Source organism: Halyomorpha halys, unplaced genomic scaffold, assembly GCF_000696795.3.
Source record: "Halyomorpha halys isolate HHAL.00 unplaced genomic scaffold, Hhal_1.1 Scaffold350.1, whole genome shotgun sequence".
In the NCBI taxonomy this organism is placed as follows: domain Eukaryota; kingdom Metazoa; phylum Arthropoda; class Insecta; order Hemiptera; family Pentatomidae; genus Halyomorpha; species Halyomorpha halys.
This window is the reverse complement of record NW_027107986.1, coordinates 1,097,755-1,123,123: the sequence shown is the minus strand read 5'-3', so window position 1 is coordinate 1,123,123 and position 25,369 is coordinate 1,097,755. Positions and strand designations below refer to the sequence as shown.

At 32.1% G+C, this 25,369-nt stretch overlaps 1 protein-coding gene across 1 annotated transcript; it reads right to left on the bottom strand.

Moving 5' to 3' along the window:
- Positions 1-2,731: 2,731 nt before the first annotated feature.
- On the bottom strand, positions 2,732-16,964 carry LOC106681593 (ras-related protein Rab-13). Its single transcript, XM_014421990.3, has 5 exons — positions 16,865-16,964; positions 14,232-14,303; positions 11,787-12,030; positions 6,564-6,744; positions 2,732-2,978 (listed from the first exon to the last, which is right to left on the bottom strand). Exons 1-5 carry the CDS (start codon positions 16,911-16,913, stop codon positions 2,832-2,834), a joined length of 693 nt encoding a protein of 230 aa, XP_014277476.1. The 5' UTR covers positions 16,914-16,964; the 3' UTR covers positions 2,732-2,831.
- Between the last annotated feature and the right edge of the window lie 8,405 nt (positions 16,965-25,369).

Below are 25,369 nucleotides of genomic sequence, written 5' to 3'. Positions count from 1 at the left end.
TATTTTATTTCATTTTTTTTACTTATTTATTTTTTTTTTTTATTTTAGTATGTATGAGATCATTCATCAATATTACCTATTGCCCATATATGTGGCTAACAAAACTACTGTCATTCTTATGTTTCGGAAACATTAATTCTGATACTAGCACTATGTGCTTCTCTTTGTAGGCCATATCGATTCCCCTGAATGTCTCAGAAGCTTAGGGAAAAATAGCAAATGTCATCTGCAAAGTCCAGATCTTCGGCCTGCCTGTGATCCTTTACTCTAGTCCTCTTCGGAGTGCTTTTCTTAATATAAGGTCAAGTACCATAAGGAACAATTTGGAAGAGAGGAAATATCACTGCTTTATACCTGTATTGATATTGAAAGATTATGAGAGTCTACCACCATGGATTACTTGAAAATAGTTCTTGTAAATTTTCTTAACTATATTTGATATTTTTTGTTGGATTCCAAGAATTAATTAATTCATGTTACGGTATGAAATGTGCATGTTGTACCAAGTATGGTTCCAAGGAGATGCAGGACTGTTGATAGCAAACTATCTCTCTCTGCTTCACTGTCAACATCGTCAGTATATTTAATTAATCATCTGATTATTTTGTATATAAATGATTTGCTACCTTTGTTAACTTTAGTTTTTGGTTAGTCAATAAGTTCTTGTTATTATTACTAAGGGGTATACTTAATCTTGAGGAACTGTTGAGGGGGCAGCGGTAGCAGTGTGGTAACCCGCCAGTCTTCCAACCCCCAGGTTGTCAGATCGAATCCCAGTCCCACCAAGGCTTTTCCAAGCACAAAATAATGCAAAATTCACTCACAACCTTCCCCCGGGCATTTGTGAGGCCCTTTAGCCAATGGGTGGTACTCACAAAAAAATAGGCGTGGGAGTGACGAACCCACCCTAGGAAAAAAACACATCAAGAAACGCGCGCTGTATTAGGGAATTAGACCTCCATGGTCTGTTACCCATATAATAATAAAAATAAGACTTAATCCTGAGGAACAATGTAAAAATTACCATAGGCGACTTGAGTCCTAAGATAGGTAAAGAAGAAGCATTTAGACCTACTATAGGCAGAGAAAGTAAACATGACTACTCTAATGATAATGGCCATCACATAATTAACTTTGGAATGTAAAAGGGACTGGTCATTAGTAGCACTAAATTCCCACACAAAGAAATACTTAAGGAGATGTGGATCTCGCTGGAGATGGCCTGACCAGAAACCATATAGATCATGTTCTCATAGAGGTTAGACATGCTCAGATATCAGAAATGTAAGTTACTTTAGAGGAACAGACTATGAAACAGATCATCACATGGTAAAAGTCTAGTATCGATAAAAGCTGGCTATGAGAAGGTGCACAACATTGGATAAAGTACATATATACAACTCCGAAAAGCAGCTTGAGAGTGAAGTAGCAGAAGGATTCAAAAACAAAATAAGGGAACGACTGAGAAAAAATGACATTGTACATAACACAACTATAAATGATATAAGAAAAAAATTGAAAAAAGTTGCGATAGAAAGTGCAAGTGATGTACTAGGGAAGAAATAACCAGCTCCCAGAAACGAATGGTTTGACGAAGAGTGTAGGATAGCTCCAGAAGAAAGAAATAAGGCGAGGTTATACATGCTAAAAAGAAAGACCAGAGGAAGTGTACGGGAATTTATGACAAAGAGGAGCGAAGCCAAAAAACTATGTAGGCAGAAGAAGAGGAAAAGGAAAACCTTAAAAGTTGCAAGAATCAAGAGAATTTCATGAGGGTGTAAAAGAAATAAAAAAGAGATTCCAAGCCAAAACCTGGATTATGTAAAGGGAAAGAAGGATCAAAAATATGCCAATCTCAACTGGCAATAAGTTGCGGCAGTGAAACTTTATGAAACGTGCTATTTTATGTAAAAAAAAAAAAAATAGATTATGTTTTTAAAGGCTTAAAACTAATTATTCATTATATTTAACAATAAAAATACAGCAAGAGATGATTAAAAAGAAAAAATACTTTTATTTGTTCCTTATTATTAGTGCCACGCACTAATCAAGTGCCACAGTTCCTTCACAGTTCAGAAGCCATATAAGTAAGACGAATACAGTCTTGTTAGAGAAATTAATTTAAAATAATTACATTAAAAAATAAGTGCAATTTAATTTTTTATACTTGAAAATTGACTTAAATGATAAATATGATCATGCAGTTGATATAATTAAAAAATAAACTATATCAGTATGAACATGATCAAAAAAATTATGATAATGCTTGAGGAGAAAATTATCAGAGTCAATGTAAGTGCAGTTCTGAGGCAGGTAGGATTATTAAAGAAATCATTGAAAACAGCAGTGAAATTTGGTTCTACCCAGATGGTACACAAGGATAATCTTACTCTTAGTTTATGTTACTCCCTCTTTTACCTCCTCTCCTATACTCAATTCAGTTTTGCCCTGGCCTCCTTGCAAAGGCAAGACTGAGCATTTCTCTCACCATTACACTCCTAACGTGACATCTATCTAAAATAAATTGCATTCAAATTGGAAGTTTTTTAACCTCAAAAAATTTTTATTGAATTGACTTACCAGACTTCCAAAAGAAAAAATCCTATTTTTCTCATTTGAGCATTTTGCTCACCAGGACACCTGCATTTCTTATTTTAAATCATGAACTGAGGCAAGAAGATCTTAGGTTTTATATAATTTTATTTTATATAATTATAGTAGAGGGCTTTAAAAAGCATTAATTATTAATAAGTAATTAAAGATTATCAATTAATACTAAGTAATTATACTAGAATAATAAAAACACAATTTTCAATTAATTTTGTATTTCATCAATTTGACCGCGACCTCATCAGCCATCTCCAATTCAATCGCCATGGAAAACACATTCCTTCACAGCATTCCTTCTTCCTTTCTTGAGGGCGATTTGGTTCCTTTTTCACATTGAGAAGATGAGATTCATTTTTAATTTGGCGGCTCTGAAATATACCAAAACGTTAACAAGAAATATCTATGGCTTTTAAAACTTAAAGTTAACCAATGATGCATCATAAAACACATCACATATGCATATAACATAAATTACCAGATTTCATAAAAGTACTTAGGACTTACATGGAAATCTTAACTAAGAAAAAAATTATAGTAATACTTTAACTGTTACACAAGTTATCATTCTAAATCATATAACAGATAATTCCGCTATTACCTAAAACCTTAAGGAACACTTCAACCTTCAATACTGCAGAGTACTGTACTTAAAGATATACAGATGATATCGCTTCCTACAAGGTGCAAGTATGCAAGTATCCAAATGTCGTATAGGACTTGTTCAAAACATCAGTAGATATCCTGGTGGAGTGGTGAATAGACTATCATCAAACCAGAAAAAGTAAAAACATGTATAGTGTAGGAAGATGGTCTGGGCGGGTGGGGGTCAATAGAGGTATCAAAATAGTAAAAGGAAACTATTTATTGTTAACCAACGTTTCACCCCACTTTGCAGGGCTGACAGATTGAAATGACATTTCTGTTTCAATCTGTCAGCCCTGACTATGATCAGTTTGTTCAGCTCAGAAATGTTGGTTAACAATAAATAGTTTTTTACCCTGACCATCTTCTCATAAATAAATAGTTTTCTTTTACTATTTTGATACCTTTATCAATCACCACCTGGACCATCTTCCTCCCATCTATGTCATATGGTCAACTATCTTCTTCCAATATAAGTCTTCACAAAGAAGAAAAATGTTCTAATCAGATCACCTTGTCTGAATGGGGTACAAATTAATTTGTGTATTGAGATAAAATACTTGGGAATAACTCTGATCAAAGATTGAATTGGCATAGTAATATTGAAAAGTTGGTAACGAAAGCTCAAAGGAGCCTATGAACGTGGAATATGGTACTGAGTTGATTTTGGGGATTTAAACGGATTATGTTCTATTGGCTTCATAGAAGAAATATTAGACCTGAGGTCCTAAATATTGCTGTTAAGGTGAAAATGTTGTAAAGATTATTCTGCTTGATGATAACAGATGCTGTCAGTAACACTCCAACAGCTGCGAAGGAGGTTTTATTTAACTTGACGCAATTGCACAAGGAGGCAGAACTGTGGCTGAACTTGTGAGCTAGTTAAATTTACATATCACATTTAAAAAAAAATTATCGAAAAATTGAAAATTTATCGACAGAATATAAAGTGTTAAAATTGATAAAACTGAGCAGGGCGGATGAAATTATTTTCTGAAATGCAACAGTGATGGCTTTCTAACAAATAAGAACTAAGGGGCATCTATCATAAGATAGGATAGGCCACTCGATGTTATATCTGTCTGTTTATGAAATTTTTTTTCAAAATGAGGTTTTAGCCTGTTTTACTCATTCTCTGACCACCAAAGGAATACATGGTGGACCCGTAACATTCTCCCCTGATTTCCCACTGAATAAATATACATCTTATTCAAGAGTTGCAGAGGACTACAATGTTGCCCATAACAAGATAGGCCAGAGGAAACGAAAATTGAGAAGCTTATAAGCTAGCAAGGATAGACTCTGGGAGCATTTCCTACAACTGAATCCACGGTTGGAATAAGCCTTTACGTTACACAAAAAAGTTTATCACAGACAACTCATCATAATAAATTGTGAGAATACCCTATCTATAGATTATGATTCTTTAGGGATGGATATACTGATTACATCTGTTTGAGTGATACATGAATGCTTAAGATTGGAGGAAGATAGTCTGGGTGGCGGTCAATAATAATAATAACTGGACTACCTTCCTCTAATCTATACTATCTTCTTCCAATATGAATGCTTAAGGTTCGGTACTTTGGTAATGACTGCACTGTGGACACCACCAGTTTGTGAATTAATCAATCCTTAGCAAATAGCATTTCTACTTCACAATAGAGCTATTGAAGGATAGTTAATATTATATAATAGGCCTATAACAATAGACTTAAATAGATTGCATTGCACAGATGGTGACTGGATAGGACCCTGCTAAATTAACTGGAGTTGTTTCTCTGAAACCACTGGACACTTCTCCAAGCTGTTTCAGATAGATGGGATTGAGGGCTGAAATGGTAGTACACCAACAATATCCAATATGGACATAATATTTTTATTTAAAAATGGATTAGCTATAATGATGGGCAACTAAGAGTGCTGATTTTAATTAAAGAGTTATAGGAGCATGAGTTTTACCATTCAAGTAGGATCTTTACTGGGCATCTACTGCAGGCATACTAATGGCGAATTTTACCATCATACTAATTTAAGAGCCCTATTTTAGAGAAATGATCATAAGATAAGGCAGTACTGGAGAAAGAATGTTTAACATAACTTAGATTTTCTTTATCAATATCTTGAAAGAATCTATTGTTTTGTCGCAGAGGTAGACCTACTACTCCTTTTAGGTGAGTGATCTGTGAGACCAATCTTACAGACCACTGTAGACTAAAAAGACACCTAAAGAGTTGAGTGATTTGTTATCAAATGTGTCACCAATATGTGGAAGTATCAGGAACTACCGTAGGGTAGTGTAGTGTGTATAATAGTGTAGACTATATAGCAGATTGTGTATGCATCACTAAGCTGTACCCTTTGAGGTTTCGATAGAATCCTAGAGCTCAATGGTTTCCCCGATCGGATGCTGCTTCCTTTTGAATTATATTAAGAAAACCAGAACGTTTGACATAAATGAAAAATAGATCTCAATTCTTACGGTAGACAAAAGGACCAATCACCAATGCCAGACATGTTTCTCCCACTTCTCCAACTTTGAAAACAAGATTATGTAAGACACTCATCTGACCACTGCTCATAAATGGTTCAGAAATATAAGACTTCTTGAAGTCTTTTGAAAGGGAACTACAATCATGAGAGAGGTTCATTCTTAGATTCATTTATTGTCCTATGAAAAATTGTTCAACAGGATGAAGACACACTAATGGAAATGTTGATTCCTTACTTAATGAGATTAATTATCAAGCTCAGTAGGCTACACTGTGGAAACCATGTTGCAAGGATGGTGGCCTATGAGATCCAAAAAAACTTATTGATGAAGAAATGTATGGCATAAGACCAAGAGGTCACCTGTAGCTTCAATGTTTGGATGGTTTTGGAGAATATTCAAGCGTACTACCTGGAATCCGGAAATGTACAGCTGCACTTTACCAATTAAACTATCAGAAGCTGCTTTAGATAACAAGGACTAAGAAGAAGGTGATGGGTTGTTATACTAATTCAGTGAAAGTGAGAGACTAAACAAAGTGTAAAATTATAAAACTTAAAATATATTTCCTCACTTATTAATGATTTGTTACCATTCTTCAATTATAATAAATGAAAATCAACAAATTATAAAGCAGTTGAGTCCAAGTAAGAAAAATCCTACAGGCTTAGATACTATGATACTTATGCTACCGTTAAAAAATCATCATTCTTTGAAGCAATGTTCTTAAAATAATGTGTAATAATCCAATATGGAAACTAATATTTCATAATTTAAAAAATATTTTCATTATAACAATAATGATTCTAAGAAAACATACCTGATTTTCTAAAAGATAAATACGGCCAAGATTTCGATTATATATTTCAGATGCAAGTATCTGAAATACTTCTTCAATGTTTATATATTGTAAAGCAGATGTTTCCATAAACACAAAACCATATAATTTGGCTAAGTTTTTTGCCCTTTTATCCATAACTTCTCGCTTTATATTGAGGTCACTATGAAAAGTAAAGCATTTTTAAAACATATTGGAAGATTGATTTAAAACATATTGGAAGATTGACTGTGTGTAATTAGTAAAATAAAGATGGTCCAAGTGTGGTAAAAATCACTCAAACAGTAAATAAACTATTTATTAATTATCAACATTTCACCCAATGTAGTAGTTCTTACCTTCAATCTGTAAGCTCTGATGAATCCGTGCAACGTGGGATGAAACGTTGGCTATTTATTCTTTGGCTTTCCTTTATTCTATAATCATTAATGAAGATGAATTATTAAATAAACTATTTATTATGACCAACGCTTCGTCTCACGTTGTAGGGCTTCTTTCAGTCATTATTTTAAACAAAAAATACTTATATTATACATACATCTGTGTATACAGTACATATATACATATGAATATATTGTATATATTACATATATTTATTAATCCTGTTGTGTATATATTCCTTATGCATAAGTCAATTTTTTTTAAACTGATCATTTTAGATCATTTGGATTATGTTTAAATTAAATTATTTTATTTGTATTTAGATAAATACTTATTTAAAGGATTCATATATCTTAAGAACATATTACTATAATACTAATGAAAGCAATGGAAAAAACATTTTCACAAAAAAAATATTATAGAACATTATTTTATTACACACGCATGCGCACACACACCCGGATCTTTTTATCAATCTCTTTAATTCCTGCATGCATTAAGGCTTATTCCCAAAACCTTGGAAGAGACATCAGTTTGTACTTATTCTGAAATGTAAAGGAAGAATGAAAGACCTATCAACCTTACTGTTCATTTTGTTTGCTGGATACTATAGGTAAGGCGTTTAAGAAAATCCATTTCCTTAGGCTACAAGCATTCACTGAGGATGTGAATGCCTCTCAAGAGTTCAATATGGATTTCAGAAAGAGCAATCCACAGTAGATACTATTGGATTCGCAATCGAAACTGCCCATACAGCTATTGCATGAGCATGGTGGAGGAGAGGTGCTAAGTTGAATTTAGCAATCATCGCCCTAAATTAAAATGAACCTACATATTGGTGGAATATCATACCAAAAAACTTGTTGCTGCATTCGGACCAACATTGGGCAGAGAGAGGAAATTTACCACAGTTGTTCTAAAGAGGTAGAAAGCCGAAGAGAGGGCTTGAAGAAATGACTAGCATAGAAGAAACAAGAAATTGACCATGAGAACCATGCAAAGATAACCATGAGGCGGCACTCAGCCATACCTACGGGTATATAGGGATACCAATCCTCATAAAAAACATTCCACACTTTACAATGTGCGTATAATAAGAGGTCCGGAGATTTTTCTCCTCAATCATTCTGGCTGATAGTAAATAATATAAAAATGAATACCACTATAAAAAGAAACAACAATGATAAAGTTGATCACATTAAATATAAAGAAAGTGAACCCTCAAAAACCTGTAATATTGAAGGAACATTTTAAATCTACAAGATAATGAATTTATTTAAAGTTTTATAAATGTTTTTAAAAAAATATAATATTAGGGAAAAGTTTATTTCTTAAATGAGGAGAAGATGGTTGGGGGTGTGGTCAATGAAACACAAATAAGTATGATTAACTTATTTTAATGTGCCGACGTTTCGGCTAGAGTTTCTAGCCTTCTTCAGGGCTAAAAACAAAACAAGATAACAACCACAGTAAGTATAGAAAAATAAAAAAATATAAAAAGAAAGTATAAACAAAATAATTTTACACATACAATGAATAGTTTTACAAAATAGAATTAATAAAATGAAGTGATGAGAGAAGCGGGAAATAAAATGTAGACATAGGTAATTGAAAAAGCGGGTACAATAACTTACTTAAGGAAATGAAATAAAATTAAAGTTATATAATGCAAAGAAGTATGAACATATTAGTTATTATTAATTTAAAATTTAAATATGAAAAGAAAATGAAAATTGAGAGGAAGAAAATATATGTAACAATAATAGATGATAAAGAGGCAAATTATAAGTATAGTGTACAAAACTTATAACGCGGGCAAGGAAAATGGATAAAAGTGGAGAAAATAAGGGGAATGAGTAAAATAAGATAAAAGTAAAATAAGGGGAAAGAGTAAAATACTTATTTGTGTTTCATTGACCGCACCCCCAACCATCTTCTCCTCATTTATCATCCACGGTCAACTATCTCTCATAATTTATTTCTTAAAGTTATGATTATCAGGAAATCCAGCTCCTAAAAATATTTCTATGCTTAGTAAGGGCTATAAAAAATGTTTATTAAAACCAGACTTAAAACAAAGCTATTGGTAGTTCAGTAAGACCACTAAAAATAAAAAGTAGCAAAGCAAGCTTTGATAGAGCAAAATCCAAGGTTAGAAAAAGAAATTTATGAAAAAAAATAAAACAAGAATGAGCTACTAAATAAATATATAAATATGTTACGTGGAAAAGGATATATAAAAATTTTTACTAAACAAGACATTCCTAAATATATGATAAACTTATTGAGTTTGGGTGAAAATGTAAATTTTTTGCGACCAATTATAAAAAGATATCATACATGTTACTGCACATGTGGAGAACATAATAAATGATCTGCATTCTAATCATTACTATAAAATAGTATCAGAAAGAACATAGTGAGAAAAAATTAAAATTGGATGGATAAAAACAGCAGAAAAATAACCCCATTATAAAAAATATGGTTAACAATCTAAACAAAACAATTAAATATAGGAAAAAATACCCTAGCATTGTTTTCATAAAGTCAGATAAAGCAAAGGAATAATGGAAAAAGAGATTTATTTATAGATTAACAAGAAAATTCTAGAAAACTAACAATGGATCCATTAGCAGAAAAATACCGAAGATTGTATAACCTGAAATACAGGAATATAAAGGAACAAAATATAATTCCATTGAAAAAATACAAGTATTCCCTTTACTATATGGGTTAATAAAGCTACTCAAACCACAAATAAAATGTATACCTATAGTAAATGGGATAGATAGTCCAATATATAAATTATCAACTTAATAATTTAGGTTCATTTGACTGGAAGAGTTGTGCAATTATCTAATGAGGTGAAGTGAAAAATTCTTCCATTAATAATTTTCTTTAATTTATCCATAACAACAGTCCAGGGCCTATTAGTAGAGAGCAATAATGATTATTGTGATTTTTAAAAAGAAGAATAACTAAGGAGAATAGATAATGTACAAAATTTGAAATTATAGAACATAGTAATGATAAGAGTGCCTGATGATGGGGCTATGGCCTTAGAATGTAATGGATAAATTAAAGAAAGTTATTAATGGAAAAAATTTTCAATTCACCTCATTAGATAAATTATCAACTTTTTTAAAACCTAGTTTAAACAATCTTATCAATAATAAACCATATGATGTAAAGGACTCTTCTTTAGTGTCACTCTGCGGCGTCATATAAGGGTAGGGGAGTGTCCAGCCAGGAATACCACTGATCTTGATCTTTTGCCATGTTCCTGGCTTGGCAGAGATTTTTACCTCTTTTCTTGCACAAACGGTTGATGTAATCCAGGTTTGACATCCTTGGTCTGCCTTGAGGGACATAGTCCATGATCTTTAATGGTTTTCTTATCCAACCTGACCAGCCCTTAGCCACATCATCAGGTTGGATAAGAAAACCATCCAACCTGACGATGTGGCTAAACCACTTTAGCTGTCAAGCTTATATGACCTGCTTCATCGATAGGACTCCTAGTTCTTCCCTAATTCTATTGTTATGGGTACAGCCCTTTCTAATTCTACCCACAATCTGTCAGTATCCAACTTTCTGCTCCATATAGTAGTACAGGCATGTACACTGACTTGAAGATGTGAAGCTTCACTTTTCTGTCTATATCTCTAACCACACTATCTGTATCACAATATTACCAAGATCTGACAGTAGCCTTGCTTATCCTGTGTAAGATCTTTGAGTCCTAAAACTGTCATCTTGTTAGAAGCCCCTAGCTATGTTAAAATACTTCCACTAGGTTTCTTAGGACGTTCTTAATTTTAAGTGCCGCCCATATTTTGTTCCTTGGCACAGAGTTATACACTCCTTGAAAATCAAGGAAGGCTATATACATATTTTCATCCCTATCCCAGGATAGCTGCAATATATTATTTTGGAGAGAGAAAATATGATCCTGTTTGTCATCCTAGTTGAAAAAACAGCTTGCTCCTCTCCTATGAGCGGTTACACTAGAGGTCTCAGTCTGTTTTTAAGGATGAACGTATACAGCTTGTACACCATTGGACAGGCATATGGGTCTATAGTTAAAGCATTCAGCCTGACTGCCTTTTATGTGCATGGGAATTATACATATTTCTTCTGATAAATAGATTCAAAAAGTATTTTTTTATTTTTTCTTCATTGTAATATTTAGTCATAGTTCTATAATATTTTAGAGTTGATAGCAAAATTTGTGTGTTGCTGCCAGTTAGTTGGGTTGTGAATGGTCCGATACATAATGCATTTAAATCATTTAATAGGAGTTTGTAATTAGTGGCATTGTGTAAGGATATAGGTGACATTTTTATGGAATTGGATTTAACATATGGATTATTTTCGTTGGTATTACTAGTGCTTGGTGTTGCTTTTGAATGCTTATCAGTTGAATGGTCAATTACAGACAACTGTTTAAATGAACCATCCACCCTCACTTTTAAAGGAGTAATTTTGTGTTAGTATTTACTCATTTTTTTAACAGGTGACTGGGGCTGTGGTGAATTGGTAAGCTCAAGATTTCTTTTCTTCGAATTGAATTTGTCCCTATGTTGGTCTACATCTGCATTATTATCAGAAAAGTGTCGAAGGTTCTGGGACAAACTGGGCGAATCTTTCAATGCAACGCCAGATTGTATTAATTGTAAAAAAAAACACATGAAAATAGCATAAATAAATGAAAAAAAATGTAAATGTCACAATAGAAATACGCTAGGAAAGAGGCTGACTGAATATAAAAAACATACAATTTAAAATAAAAATAATAATAGTAATTACTATCTATTGCCATACCTTTTGTTGCCTACTAACATCAATACTGCGGAGGGATGGACATCTACTGATATTTTAATATACCACTTAATTATATTTTCAAATGACCTGTAAGTAGTTATATCATATACTAGCAACACACCCACAGCATTCCCGTAGTAGGGGGACCGTACCGATTTGAAAATTTCTCTACCCGAGCAATCCCAGATACAGAGTTCTGCTTTTCTACCCTGAACTTCTATTTTTTTTTTAAAGAGGTCCATGCCTAAATTTGAAAAAATACAAACATTTCCAATAAAAATAATTTATATGAATAATTATGAAAAAGATGGTCAGGAAAAATGGTTGTTAACTCTATAATTTATATAAAATAGTAAACAACTATTTTTTGTTTTCTTTTGACTACATCCCTGACAATCTTCTTCATAATTTGAAATAATATGGTCAATTATTTATATATTACATGAGTAATGTTTTTATTTATAGAAGATGAATAGTTATATACTCCTGGAAAAAATTAGTGACAGATAAACATCCTCTCATATTATAATTCTGACTTCAATAACAACAGTAACAAATGACAATGCTGGTTAAGACAATTTCATTTAATTCAGTTATAGAAGTAAACACGAATATAAAATACAAAGTGACTAATTTTGTCCAAGAGTATATTTAGAATCTGGATTATGTGAGATGGCTGTAATATAAACCTAATTGGGTAGAGAGAAGTCAGTAGTCTTGTCTTTTCAAAAATTTAGAGAGCATACATTTTATTATTCTCCTTCCTTTTTGGCTTTAACAAAGATCAGGCTATAAAGTACTCAGAACTCTAGGTAGGAGGCACCACTTATGATCATTCAGTCTAGCTCAATGGGGCTCGCTGATAATCTTGACTTAGCTGATCAGAGAGAAAGCTTAGAGAAACTTGATGGAGCAAAAAGAAGGTCAGGGTTGGTTGTGAATGATATCATAATTAAATATACCTGAGTATATTATATATACCTGAGTCAGATGAGATGACAACCTAAAAGGAGTCGAGGATGAGGATTTCAAAATTAAGTAGGTGTCAAGTTTTGCCTCTAATTGATTAGTATTCACTAATGAGGAAGGAGCTATAATAACAAAAACTACAAAATAACAATAACTGATATAAATAATAACAAAAACTGATGGAAACAGATTGCTTATATCTGAACAAAAAATCATGAGAACAATATTAGGGTCTCTAAGAGTTGGAGCAGCATGTAAAAGATGAAAGAACAGGGTGCTACATGAACTACACAAGAATATTATTTTAGCTGCGTACCTACTGATCTGTCATCATCAATGACAGTGGCTAGGATAGGTGATTTTGAAGTACCACAGAAAATAATGATGACAGAGGCATACAGAAAATGAAGAGTTGGACAACTGAAGATGAGGTGTATAGACGGAATGGCAGCTGATCCAAGACATTTTCTTAACACCATCTCATGGAAAGCTGCAGCACAGGGCAGAAACAACATTGCAGATGTTCTTTGAAAAGACCAAGATCCAGTAATGAATTATTCAGCTATTTATGAAGGTAATTTCTATTAATTAAACAATATTTTATTTACTTAAACTCAACAGATCAATTTCTTTGTATACTCATAAATCATATTGGCCATGCCATCTCCATCATCCTCTGTTTATCTGCCTTTGTAAACCTCACTGACTTGAGTACAAGTCAAGAATGAGAAGCTAGCCAATGAAAAGAGCCCTATATTTGAAATAAACAAAAAATCACAGGACCAAACCTATTTTAGTAGTGAAGGATGAAATGATATTTAGTAGAGCCCGAAAAACAGTGGGCAAGAAGATTACCCCTGGTGAAATTGCATCATAGTCATAAGTGTTACGGAGGTCATGATGTAGGAAAGTTGGGCATAATCTGCAGCAAAATGAAAAAGTCACATTTGTTTCTTTCAATTCGTTAACATGTATCCACTAACAATGCGCATCAGAATGCGCATGCGAATTGTATCTCAGAAAGGTATTTTCAGAGGTTATGGAAAACAGTTCCAGAATCTAGTTTATAAGGTTGTACAATCGGTAATCATCAGAAAATATTACCAGGAAGATATTAGGAATATTAAGGAAATAAGCACTATAGTGAATTTAAATATAGATAAAGAAGAATGGCAGGAATCATAGGATTCAGATCTCAAGGTTACTAGATTCTTTTTGACTGGCTTGGAAACATATTGTTTATTTCTGAAGATGCTTATATTTTTGCGAAAGGGTTCTGTAATGATATTTCATTTAGATAGGACATGAGTTCTTTTGTCAAGGAATTTTTCTTATATTTAGGAGTAGGACAAGGTAAAGATGCAGTCGAAACTACTTGATTGATTGAGTTAGCGATGGGATGTTCTTTGTAATTAAAAAAATATACATTAAATAGTAAATGGACAAATGAAAAATAATTTCTGGTTAATAACTTACCTAGTGTTGGAATATAAGAAGGTCTAAAGGAATTTTGAAGGACTTTATTAACAATGCATGATTTTCCCACACCTAAAATAACAAAAAAATATAAATCTTAAAATTATTCCATCCATGTGTTATATAGATGGATGGACACAGATAGCATTCTTACAACCAAATATTTGAAACAAAAAAAACAAGCTAACTACAAAATCATTAATAGCTGTGTAATTAGAAGTGACAAGGTCAAATAATAGATCTACCACTCATGACTATTGGCAATGTACATCAACATGTACCTCTATTTTCAGACATATAAGTAAATAATTAGAAAGTTAAAGAGCTAATTTGAGAATAACTTCAAGCATAGAAATACTTGTAATAAATAAAACATGTAGAAACAGTGTTCCAAAAAAAGGACCATTTAAACAAGCCTGGTCTCTACAGTGTTATGGCCAATGACAAAGATAATGGGCAACAACTGTAGATTTCCTAAACAAGCTGTAGAGGGTACATGGTCTATAAGAGGACATCGGCTTAAGATAATGCCACAGCTTGTCATTGAGTGTCAGGTCTAAAAGTAAAGGCATATTTCAAGTACAAGAAGAACATTCATCTTTCTAAGCTCAATCTCAGCAATAAGGATAATTTTTCTTAAACTATGATTTTTTTACTTTCTACCAGACAGAAAAAAAACAGAGTATTCTTTACTAAAAAGAATCTAAATACTGTAACATATATTAATAGAAATAAACTATTAGGGGTCCAGTCAAATATGATAAATCTCATCAATGTTTTTATATTTTCATGATTCAGCTATGATAAAAATCATTATAGGAAAATTTTCATTTAAATTTAGGTTGCATAGAGATGTTATATCACAAAACGTATACATTACATTGAAAAACAATGATTACATTATGCCACTAGCAAATGGTGATATTATTAATAAATTGAAATTATTAAACATTGCATATAACTACTACAACATAAAATTGAGAACTAAGCATTGAAATTCAAATCTGTATTTTTAACTCATGAAAGCGAAAGATCACAATAATTGTGTAACTTAAATAGGTATAGTTATAGTTAAAATATTTCTATAAATTTAATCAAGCCAATATAGAGGGAACTTGTGATGTTAGAAAACAAATATGGTCAAATTAGTTTATATCGTAGGTTCTTGTTATATATATTATATTGTTCTTGAATTAATATAGAAAATATTATTACAAAAGCTTTTAGTTTTCACCAAAAAAAAAAAAAATAAAACATGAATGAAGTGTGTATGTTTTTATCATAACAATGTATTATGTCATTTCCAACATGGCATAAGTAGAAAATTTCAAACTTGAGCTAATGAAATATAATTTCAACATTATATTGTTGAATATCGTTGCTTTGCTTTAATAGTGGCACATCTAACAAAAAAAAAAAAAGAAGTATTTTTCTTATTTTTAAATGTACTTGTCCCAAAGATATTACTGGGGATAGAGGTTTCATTCTCTAATGTGGTCCCTCTACAGACTGTCCCAAAGCTAGTAGTGTTGTCAAAAAGTGACTACAGTCTACAGTACAATTTAATAAATAAGCCAAATGCAAAATAAAATATATATTTTTTATTTTGTCAGATATGCCACTGTTCAAGTAAAGCAGTGATATCTTCTTAAGTATGGGGATCATTAGTTAAGTTGTAACAGATGTAATCACAAATAGAGGTAAATAATAATTTCTGAACAGTTGATTTTAATATCTTCATCAATTAATTAATCTAAAAATTATGACTATTTTTGATATGATTCACTCTCAAATATCCTAAAAACACAATTATAGGATTCAACACAGATGTAGAAGCCTCGGAATTATGGAACATACAGTTACCTATAGCATGAACAAAGGTTACTTTGAAAGTTAGGTATGATGAAAATACAAATTTTTATGATCCAACAAAGGGCATAAAAATAACAGCACCATAAGTAAAAGTAATTTCTTTCTTAAATTCATTGGAAACAAAATTTGGAAAGTTAATTGTCAATTTGAAAAATGCTGATCAACCCAATTTAAATACTATTGGATACTGAAATAGGAATACATTACATCCACAAATATAACAATTAAGTTTAGAATTTTCAACAAATGATATGTCATTGATCATGAGAAAATTGAAAGTTAAATCATGAAAACGAATAAATCTTTAAAGTAATAATATCACTGTTTTGCTTGAATAGTGGCACATCTGACAAAACAAATAATTATTTTACTTTGTATTGTATTGATTTTACCTTTGACTGTGGTTACTTTTAACAATCCTACAATCTTTGGGACAGTATATAGAGCGATCACAGTAGAGAAAGAAGTCCATGTCTACAGTGATATTTTTGTTATACGTTCATTTCAAAATAAAAAAAAAAAAAAATTGTCAGTTATGCCACTATTCAAGCAAACCAGTGATATGCTTTAAAACAGAATATTGATGTGGACAAATAAATGTTTGCTTCTGTCCGTTGGTAAATTTCAGTTATTTCGAAAAATCAACTATGAGTATAAATAATTGAAAAAAAAAAAACGCTTCATGTGAAAGTAACCGATAACCATAACCTTTTGTATATAATAGAAAGTAATAAAGTTGAATAAATTAGGCAAATACAAACCACAATCTCCTACCACTAAGATTTTAAAGGATAGACGTGACCTTGGCATAGTAAAAATTAAAATCTAAAAAAAAAAATAAAAAAAAACGTAATAATCATAACCACCCCACTACATCTAACAGTGAACTGAACTTGATATGTACCTTGATCAGAGTCACCAACTTAATCGATATCACAGAAAACATACACTAATTTCAATAACTGATTCATTAAATTTCATTTAGTGTTTATTATTATTACATCATAAAACTAAGAATATATATATATATATATACACACATATATATACATTATCATTTTAATAACATTTATTTAAAGCGTTAATAAAACTTGGCCCGTCTGTTTTGAACAAGTTTAAGTGAGTAATTAGCAATAAAACAAATTTTTACGTATAACGTTGGCTGAGAAGTACATTTATTGCTCTTCAAATTTATTTTGTCCCCTGGTAGCTAAAGGTGGCCGAGGGAGGTTCCAGTAAAGCTGAGATCTTCAATTACGAAACTCAAACAAGAATTATATAAATACAAGTGGATGAATGAGAAATATTACTACAAACAACAGGACAGTTAGCTAATTACAACTCGTACAGGTTTCTGTTTAACTTAAACTTTATAATATCCTATAATTCTTAGAAATATAATCTTTCTTAAAATAGGACTGAGAGAGGAATTACTATTTGCAAGAATAAATAATCATAAACGAATATGGAATGCATCTAGTCTAAAGAAAATAAATTAATCCTATCTTTATTTTTCAAGTTATCTAAACATTTCTATTTGTTTATAAATACATGTTGATCTAGAAAAAGTTAATTCGTGTTCATATGACGGGGTTCCTTTTGCACCCAATTCGGTTGCTTAGTTCTCCCCTATAATTAGGTCATATAAGTTTTTAAAAAAACATGAAAAGTACTAAATATTTTTCTAAATTATAGCGTTCTGAATTATGTATTTTTAAAATATTTTTGACATTTATAATATTTAGTGTAAATATGAAAGAAGTTTTCTTAAAGTTTTATATACTGTACCAGTTGGAGGAGGGACGATTCCTGAAATTGCCTTTAAGAGGTCGTTAAAATTACCTTCACTCCGTTTCAATGGCTCTGTACTTTATATAGCCTTCAAATATTTTGCAACTAAGGCCAACAAAGTCAGAAATTCTACTGTTTTACTGGGAATCCAAACCACGATCAACAATTTTTGTCATGGCAATCTGCTAAGATAATTGAGAAAATATTCGGAATAAATTGATATTTAAGTCCAAATATTTTGGGGTTTGATTAAGATAAAAATTCGAAGGATATAATGTTGAACCTTCCAAAAATTAATTGTTTATTTCCTTTAGTGGAATCTATACCTATGGGCAGGATACAGCAGTCTAGTCCAGGTCATGATGTTATTCTAAGGAATCTTCTTTTGTTTCGATAGTAAGTACCCATAAATTGAAAGCTTCTTAGTTTTATAGATATGGGTCCAATTTTTTTTCAGTTGGATTTTTTTACTATTATTATTATTTGGGGTTTAACGTCCTTATTCTCTCCAACTTAGGGAAAGAAAGGCGGGATATCCTACTTCTTCTAGTCAATTTGGGAAAATCGAGATTTATTCTGAGGGTCAACCAAGAACACGCCCAGGCCGAATTCGAAGCAGCAGCAGCTCGACCATCCTCGTCCTCTTCAGTTCTTTAGTTTTCACATTAATCAATGAGTGCCCCGACAATATAAGTTTAACCTCCAGAAAGGTTAAAAATAGTGGAAATTTTAAACATTCTAGAAATTATAAAGATACTAAAAATGTTTATTTCCTTTTAATTAATATTAATATTTATTAACATGATTCATTGCATAATTCAAAAATAAATTGGAATTTATTTATATCGATATTTTAAGAATATTTACACTCCTAAACATAGTTAGCAGTAAAAAATAAAAATAAATAATTAAACAAAATAGGAAGGAATTCATCGACATAGGATACCACATTGATGATTATTCCGAGTTCCATTTGGCGTGGAGTAGAACATTAAAGGTAACAATGACTCCAAAGACAACAGAACTTTGTGGTGGACAGATTGGAGAGACGATTTTAAGGACCCACTGATGATCCTTTAACATCATCAACACTCCATCAATCAACACTCCATCAATCAACACTTGAATATTTCAATATAGAACACTTGATAAATAAACCCTTTCAAATTAAAATAATCATATATTTAGATCATTTAAATATATGTTAAACGAAATTATAAGTCATTCATGTCTGTATTTGTGAAATTAATATTTATATTTATTAAAATAATTACTGATGAGAAATTATAAGTCATTCATATGAATACTTTTGTAACTAATTTTATTTTATACAACCAGTATCCAAAAGTTTAGCAATACTGTATTTGCTGAACAACAATATTTATTACCAGTAATATCTCACAATCTGAAAACTGTTTGAAATACTATGCATTACTTCATTCCACTCCATCAATTTTCTACACTCATGGTTGGTTGGAGTGGTGGATTGTGGTGTGGCGTGATGGAGTTTAGGACGTTTGAATTTCGATAGCTCCACATCATTCCATAAATTCCAAGCAGGATTTCACAATCATGAACCGTTCCAATCAAGTTTGATTAGGCGTGGAGCGGTTGTAGTAAAGTGATCGATGATAACCACATTAAGGAAAGACTCTCAGTATCTAATGAAGGATCACTAACTAATTAACGTAATTGTTATGCGAAAATTCAAAGACAATGATTTTAAATTTTGACAAGCAATAAATTTGGTTTGAAATGCGTAAATTAAGGTCAATGATACATTTTTAGAAAAAAACAAATTTAGAAAACTGATTGAAACGTTTAAATATCTAAATTAAAACAGAACCATTTAGGCGAATAAAAAATGTCTTCCTGTGTTTTAGTACAAACATTACAGATGACATTGGCAGTAGCGTAGCGTAGGCATAAACCGTCCGGGTGGAGGAAAATTTTGCCGCCCCCTTATTTAGGTATTTCAATTTAAAAGACTAAAATATATAGTAATACTAAAGAACTTTTTGGCAAGAACCTTTATATTTATATTGTGTTGTACAGGTTACAAATGAAAAAATCGTGAAATGAAATGGTTCAAATTTGTACAAGATGTTATTATTTATTGAAACGTTGGGTAAATGAAAGATATCTAATTCTGCATTCCAAAAAATACCCACACCATTTTATTGTACTTCATAAGATAGAATCATTACTTTTTAAATTTTTGGAACCTATAATCACAATAAATTATTGAAAAGAAACAACTGAATTTAAATCGTTAACAACAAGGTTTACCAATGGCTTGCACAATGTAAATATAAGGCAGCTTTGCACTTATCTATGATGATTTTCTGGACGCCACCATCTTTTCCTGACATTAACTTCCTAATTATAGCATTTTTCCAGAAATAAATCATGTATCAAAAACTTCACTATTTTCTTTATTTATTTTTTCTAGGGTCCCAAAAATCAAGAGGAGATCGCGGCTCCCCTCTGCCTACGGCCATGTTTCAAGGTCTATGTTTTTGCTCTGGAATAATTCTCATCTACCGAAATAATTCCATAAAAACATTTTTCCTGCCATGGTATATTGATATATGTTGTAAACATGGTATACTGATATCTGTTCGAGGCGTATTAAGTACAAAAAATGCCTAAGTTTTTAATTTTTAAAATGTATTACTTTATCAATTAGTAGATTATAAATAGGGCATTCGATAAGACAAGGCCTGAGCCAGACTGGAAGCCCCAATAGACATTTCTACCCCCACTACGCTAGTCAGGTGGTTAAGATTTGAACTAATAAAAAAAAATTATTATTAGTTCAGAAGAAGGCAACAGATTGCAAGCACGGACATTAGTGAGAACTCCCAAGAGAGCTGTATCTCACCATTGCTGTGGTGCCTGGTAAGGAATAATCTGTTAAGAAAGCTTGAGGACGCTGGGTTCTGGATTCTACGCCCAAATACTTGCGGATAATGGTGCAGTACACGTTACAAGTGAGTTCATTGACACTATGTTTGAATGAATGCAAATTACGTGTGACGTCATTTAGACGTGATGCTCTGAAATGACATAACCAGCATTCCAAGAAAGACAGAGTTGTTACTCTTTACCAAGAAAACAGTGGTGGTTGTCTTTAGTATTCCATTTTCTATGCCAATCAACTCTTACTAAACGAAAATGTTAAGTAATTCGGTATTATTTTAGATACCTCACTTAGCTTTTTTTCCCTACGCCAAAGGAGACATTTCTGCCATTTTATTTCGTACAGCCCAGTATATGGTCATCTCACCATCTCCACAAAGGGCACAGTCTGAAGACTCAGCCACTCCTATCCTCTTCAGATGTTCCCGCAGATAGTCATGTGCAGTGCCCAACCTGAAGGATGCCATTGCCACCGCTCTTGGTAAATTCAATGGAGGACGCTTCTTAGGGTCCAGCAATGCCGACCTGTTCTGGCCCCCACATTCATCTCTACTCCTTTCGTCTGCTCTTTCAGTGAAAGCGATTCGGGCCATTTCTTTTGCCATGTCCGTGGAGATAGGAAGATGCGGCTATGGTTGGCTAGCCCCTAACCGTGCAAGACGATCCGCCTCCTTTCCATTTATACCGCAATGAACTGGAATCCATTGCATCGCCAATACTTTAAGGGTTTCTCTTTTACTTTCTATAGTGTTTTGGCATGCGAGAATTCCAGCATTAGCCGTGGGATGTCCAGACGCCTCGAATCCGACTGCGAAACTATCTTCTTTTCGATGGCATGAGCCAGCTTACTAAAGCCAAAGTAATAGCAGCTACCTCTCCATCAAAATTGGTAACGTTTGTTCCAGCTGGTGCTGACAGTTGGAACAGGCTGCTATAGGCACCCGTACCCGCACTTTTATTTGCTCCAGTAACTGACCCGTCGGTGTATATATGGATCCATTCTGGCTCAGTGTAGCGCTCGGCTATAGTGGGCAATGCCACAGTCCTTATTTCTTCCTCTGGGATCATGGATTTGTTGATTGGCATTATTAAATCTAGCTCTATAGCATATGGACATGTCCAAACGCTTTGTTTAGTCAAGTCAAGCAGAGGCTCTCTTATCTCAAAGTTCAGTCCTAGGCTTGTGATAATGGATTTCGTTATCTCAATAAATGTTAGCTTCGTTTTAAGTCGCCTAGTATTACCAACAGTGCTGGCCCAGTAATCACTGCCATTCCTAAGCACACGCTCATAAAGGATGACAGCATTTTTTTTCGCCTATATTTTACCTGACAACTAAAGGTATTCATTTGACAGAGATTAAAAGAAAAACACAGAAAATCTAAAGGCTGGGGTTTTAATCCAAGGGTTGAACATTGGATATACACAGGAATAATAAAACCAAGTCTTAATTTGGAAGCACTGAGTGCTGCATAGTCCTTAATTGGACTTCTTGTGGAGGGATTAACAGAGGGTTTCATACTTACTGAAGGCTATATAAATATTACTTCTTGCTACCTTTCTGGTTGAAATGAGGAGCGTTAAAAGCTAGCTTCAGTTAAATATAGATAGTGATAGAAGGACCTGCAGGCCATTTCGAAATGCCCAAATTGGTGGAAAAGCTACCAATTCTATGATATTGTTCCCCATTGCTTGATAGAACCCTTACCCTAGATCAGTGGATCACTACCTTTGCAAGACCCTGGGAGATGAGTTGCAGGAGGGTTCTGGCAACAAATATTTTATGAGAACTTATCATTACAGATGTTTTATTATTTATTTTTCTTGATGCTTGGGTGTTAGTTAATGGGCTTCAACGGACTAAGTGCCTCATAATGCTCCTTTAAGCATTTTCATGAGGAGACTACCCTTCACTGCATGTCAGGAGTAGAGGAGGGTAGCCACATAAAAGACTTTTATGGGTTGGCAACCACCGCCCTCGACACTTAATTCAGTACTTTAAGACATTAGATTGGATACAAGCTTTAGTAGAAATCTTAAAAGACAACCTATTCTTTTTTTTTAGGGATGGGACGAGATAAAATTCAACTGGTTTAATGAGTGCAGGCGTGTATGTTAAGGATTTAGACATCAATTTAAGAATACCACAAGGAAAATATTCTGCTGTAATTAGAATACAGATATTTTTCATACTCTCAGGAGCCATTTGGAAGTTATTTGTGCTGTTCGGGCTGACATTATTATCTATTCAGATGCCCAGCCCTTCAAGCTTTAGAATCTTCCAAAGTAATATGCTAACTATTGAGAGAGTGCAAGCAGGCATGGGAGACACTTTCTTGTTTTAAGAATTTCAAGCTTGTCTCAATACCCGGTCACAAGGCAATTACAGGTAACAAGAAAGCTGATGAGCTTGCAAGAACGAATGCTTCATTCCACCCACATAAGGTATCTCAAAAAGACACCAATATAAAGAGGTCCATAGATCAGAAGTTACAAGGAGTGGAGGGAATATATGTATGTTGACAAGCCAACCAGTTTCTTAAATAATCCTCTCCTTCTAAAATGAAGCCTAAATAGAAATGAATTTTGATTAATAGTTTGAGTACCCACAGTTCATAACAGCATTAGAAAACATCTAAATATAGTAGCTGATAAAACCTTTCATTAATGCATTATGACACAGAAGACGGTTCTATACTACATGCCAGATTGTGACTAGTTTCCATCACTAGGATACAACCTTCTGAGATCTGATGGAATCCCAAAACAGGACACTTTCTCCACTGAATGGTCAGCTCTTTTGAACTTCATTAAAATAGATTTTTCATTGGTGGTTACCAAGGAGAAAGGAAAACATATAAGCAGACTTGTTTGCTATACTACTACCAGTTCTAGTTAACAGGTGTCCATTGAAAATAAAAGTGATAAAATTAGTAAAGGTATAATTTTTAATGAAACCAAGTATTATTTTATTTATACAAATTCTTTATACATATACACAGAAATAGTAAACAGTGGTCACTAATTATCAATTATTGTAAAATTCTAATAATAATTGAATACACTTTGAAAACAAATATCAGAGCTTAGTTACATAATTAACATCAACTAATCTCTTTTTTACAGAATTAAATATTTATTCACTGTTTATTGAAGTAATAAAAACTTATCAAAATAACTGTTATGATTTTCCTCTATATATGTACATCATAATTTTTTAAATGTATCAAAGTCATATTTTCAAAAATTTAGGAAACTCCAATAAACACTACTCCCTAAATTTACCACTAAAAGATTTTAAATTACATTATGTACAAAACTGGAAGAAAGATAATGTTATGTTACGGGGGAAGGAGGATCAATCAAGTGCATCAATATTAATGATGTTTAAACCAATAACTAACATATTTGGCACAATTTATAACATTAAAATACAATTTGATCCAATAATGATCTATACTATACAATATAATCTGTTTTACAATACTTTAAACTTATGTTACAATGGTAAAAAAACTTCAATATACATATATTATATATATATATACAATTTCAATTATCATTACTATGAATTATTGTACTTAATATACATATTACACAAGCTTAACTTGATTCAAATAAAATCATTAATCCTCATTTTAGATAACGAGTATTATGAGGAAAATATAACACAGTACCAAAAATAGAAATCCACTAAAAATATGAAAACAGACATTTTTCTTCAAATATTATCCCCTTTTTTAAAACATTTTCTATTTCCACTATTGAACATCATCAAAGTTCAGAGATTCTTTATCTGAATTTATTAAACATATTGAATTTCTGCTCTAAATTTATGCTATGGAAAAAAAAAAGTAACTTTACGATTGTTTCAATAAATTCTGAAAACATACTTAACGATAAAATTAACTGAAATAAAAATAAAGAAATACAATAAAAAAATAATTAATAAAAATATACATACATAACGCACAATAAATTATTATTTCAACCAACTGATTATGAGATTATAAATACTATGTATATAGTATATATATATATATTAATAAGAAAATCAAAATTAAAATATAAAGAAAAAAGGAATATAAATAAGACTTCTTGATCGGTAACTTTCCAAACTGGTAACAAATACTAATAATACTACAAAAATGCAAATACTTTATATAAAATAACCTATAAAAACTTAAATTTTACTGAATTATCATCAAAATAAGCACACACAAAAACGACAGGAATTCAAGAACAGTGTTTATATTACAAGACAAAAACAAATTGCTTTTCAAATTTGGCAATTTAATAATACTTAATGCACTTAATACAATAATTTTTAAAGATATTTTTGAATGCTCATATATAAATGTAAGTCGGTATAAATATCTAGGCATGCAGACATATACTACTACCAGTTCTAGTTAACAGGTGTCCATTGAAAATAAAAGTGATAAAATTAGTAAAGGTAGAGGTCCATAGATCAGAAGTTACAAGGAGTGGAGGGAATATATGTATGTTGACAAGCCAACCAGTTTCTTAAATAATCCTCTCCTTCTAAAATG

Bases quoted from the DNA above. Each gene is read 5' to 3' on its own strand.
- LOC106681593 (XM_014421990.3), bottom strand. From the start codon at position 16,913: ATGCCAAGGTCACGTCTATCCTTTAAAATCTTAGTGGTAGGAGATTGT. The intron at 12,031-14,231 runs GTAAGTTATTAA...TTTCAAATTTAG, and splicing joins TTCTTATATTCCAACACTAG to GCATGGACCTCTTTAAAAAA. The intron at 2,979-6,563 runs GTATGTTTTCTT...GGTATATTTCAG, and splicing joins TTTATCTTTTAGAAAATCAG to AGCCGCCAAATTAAAAATGA.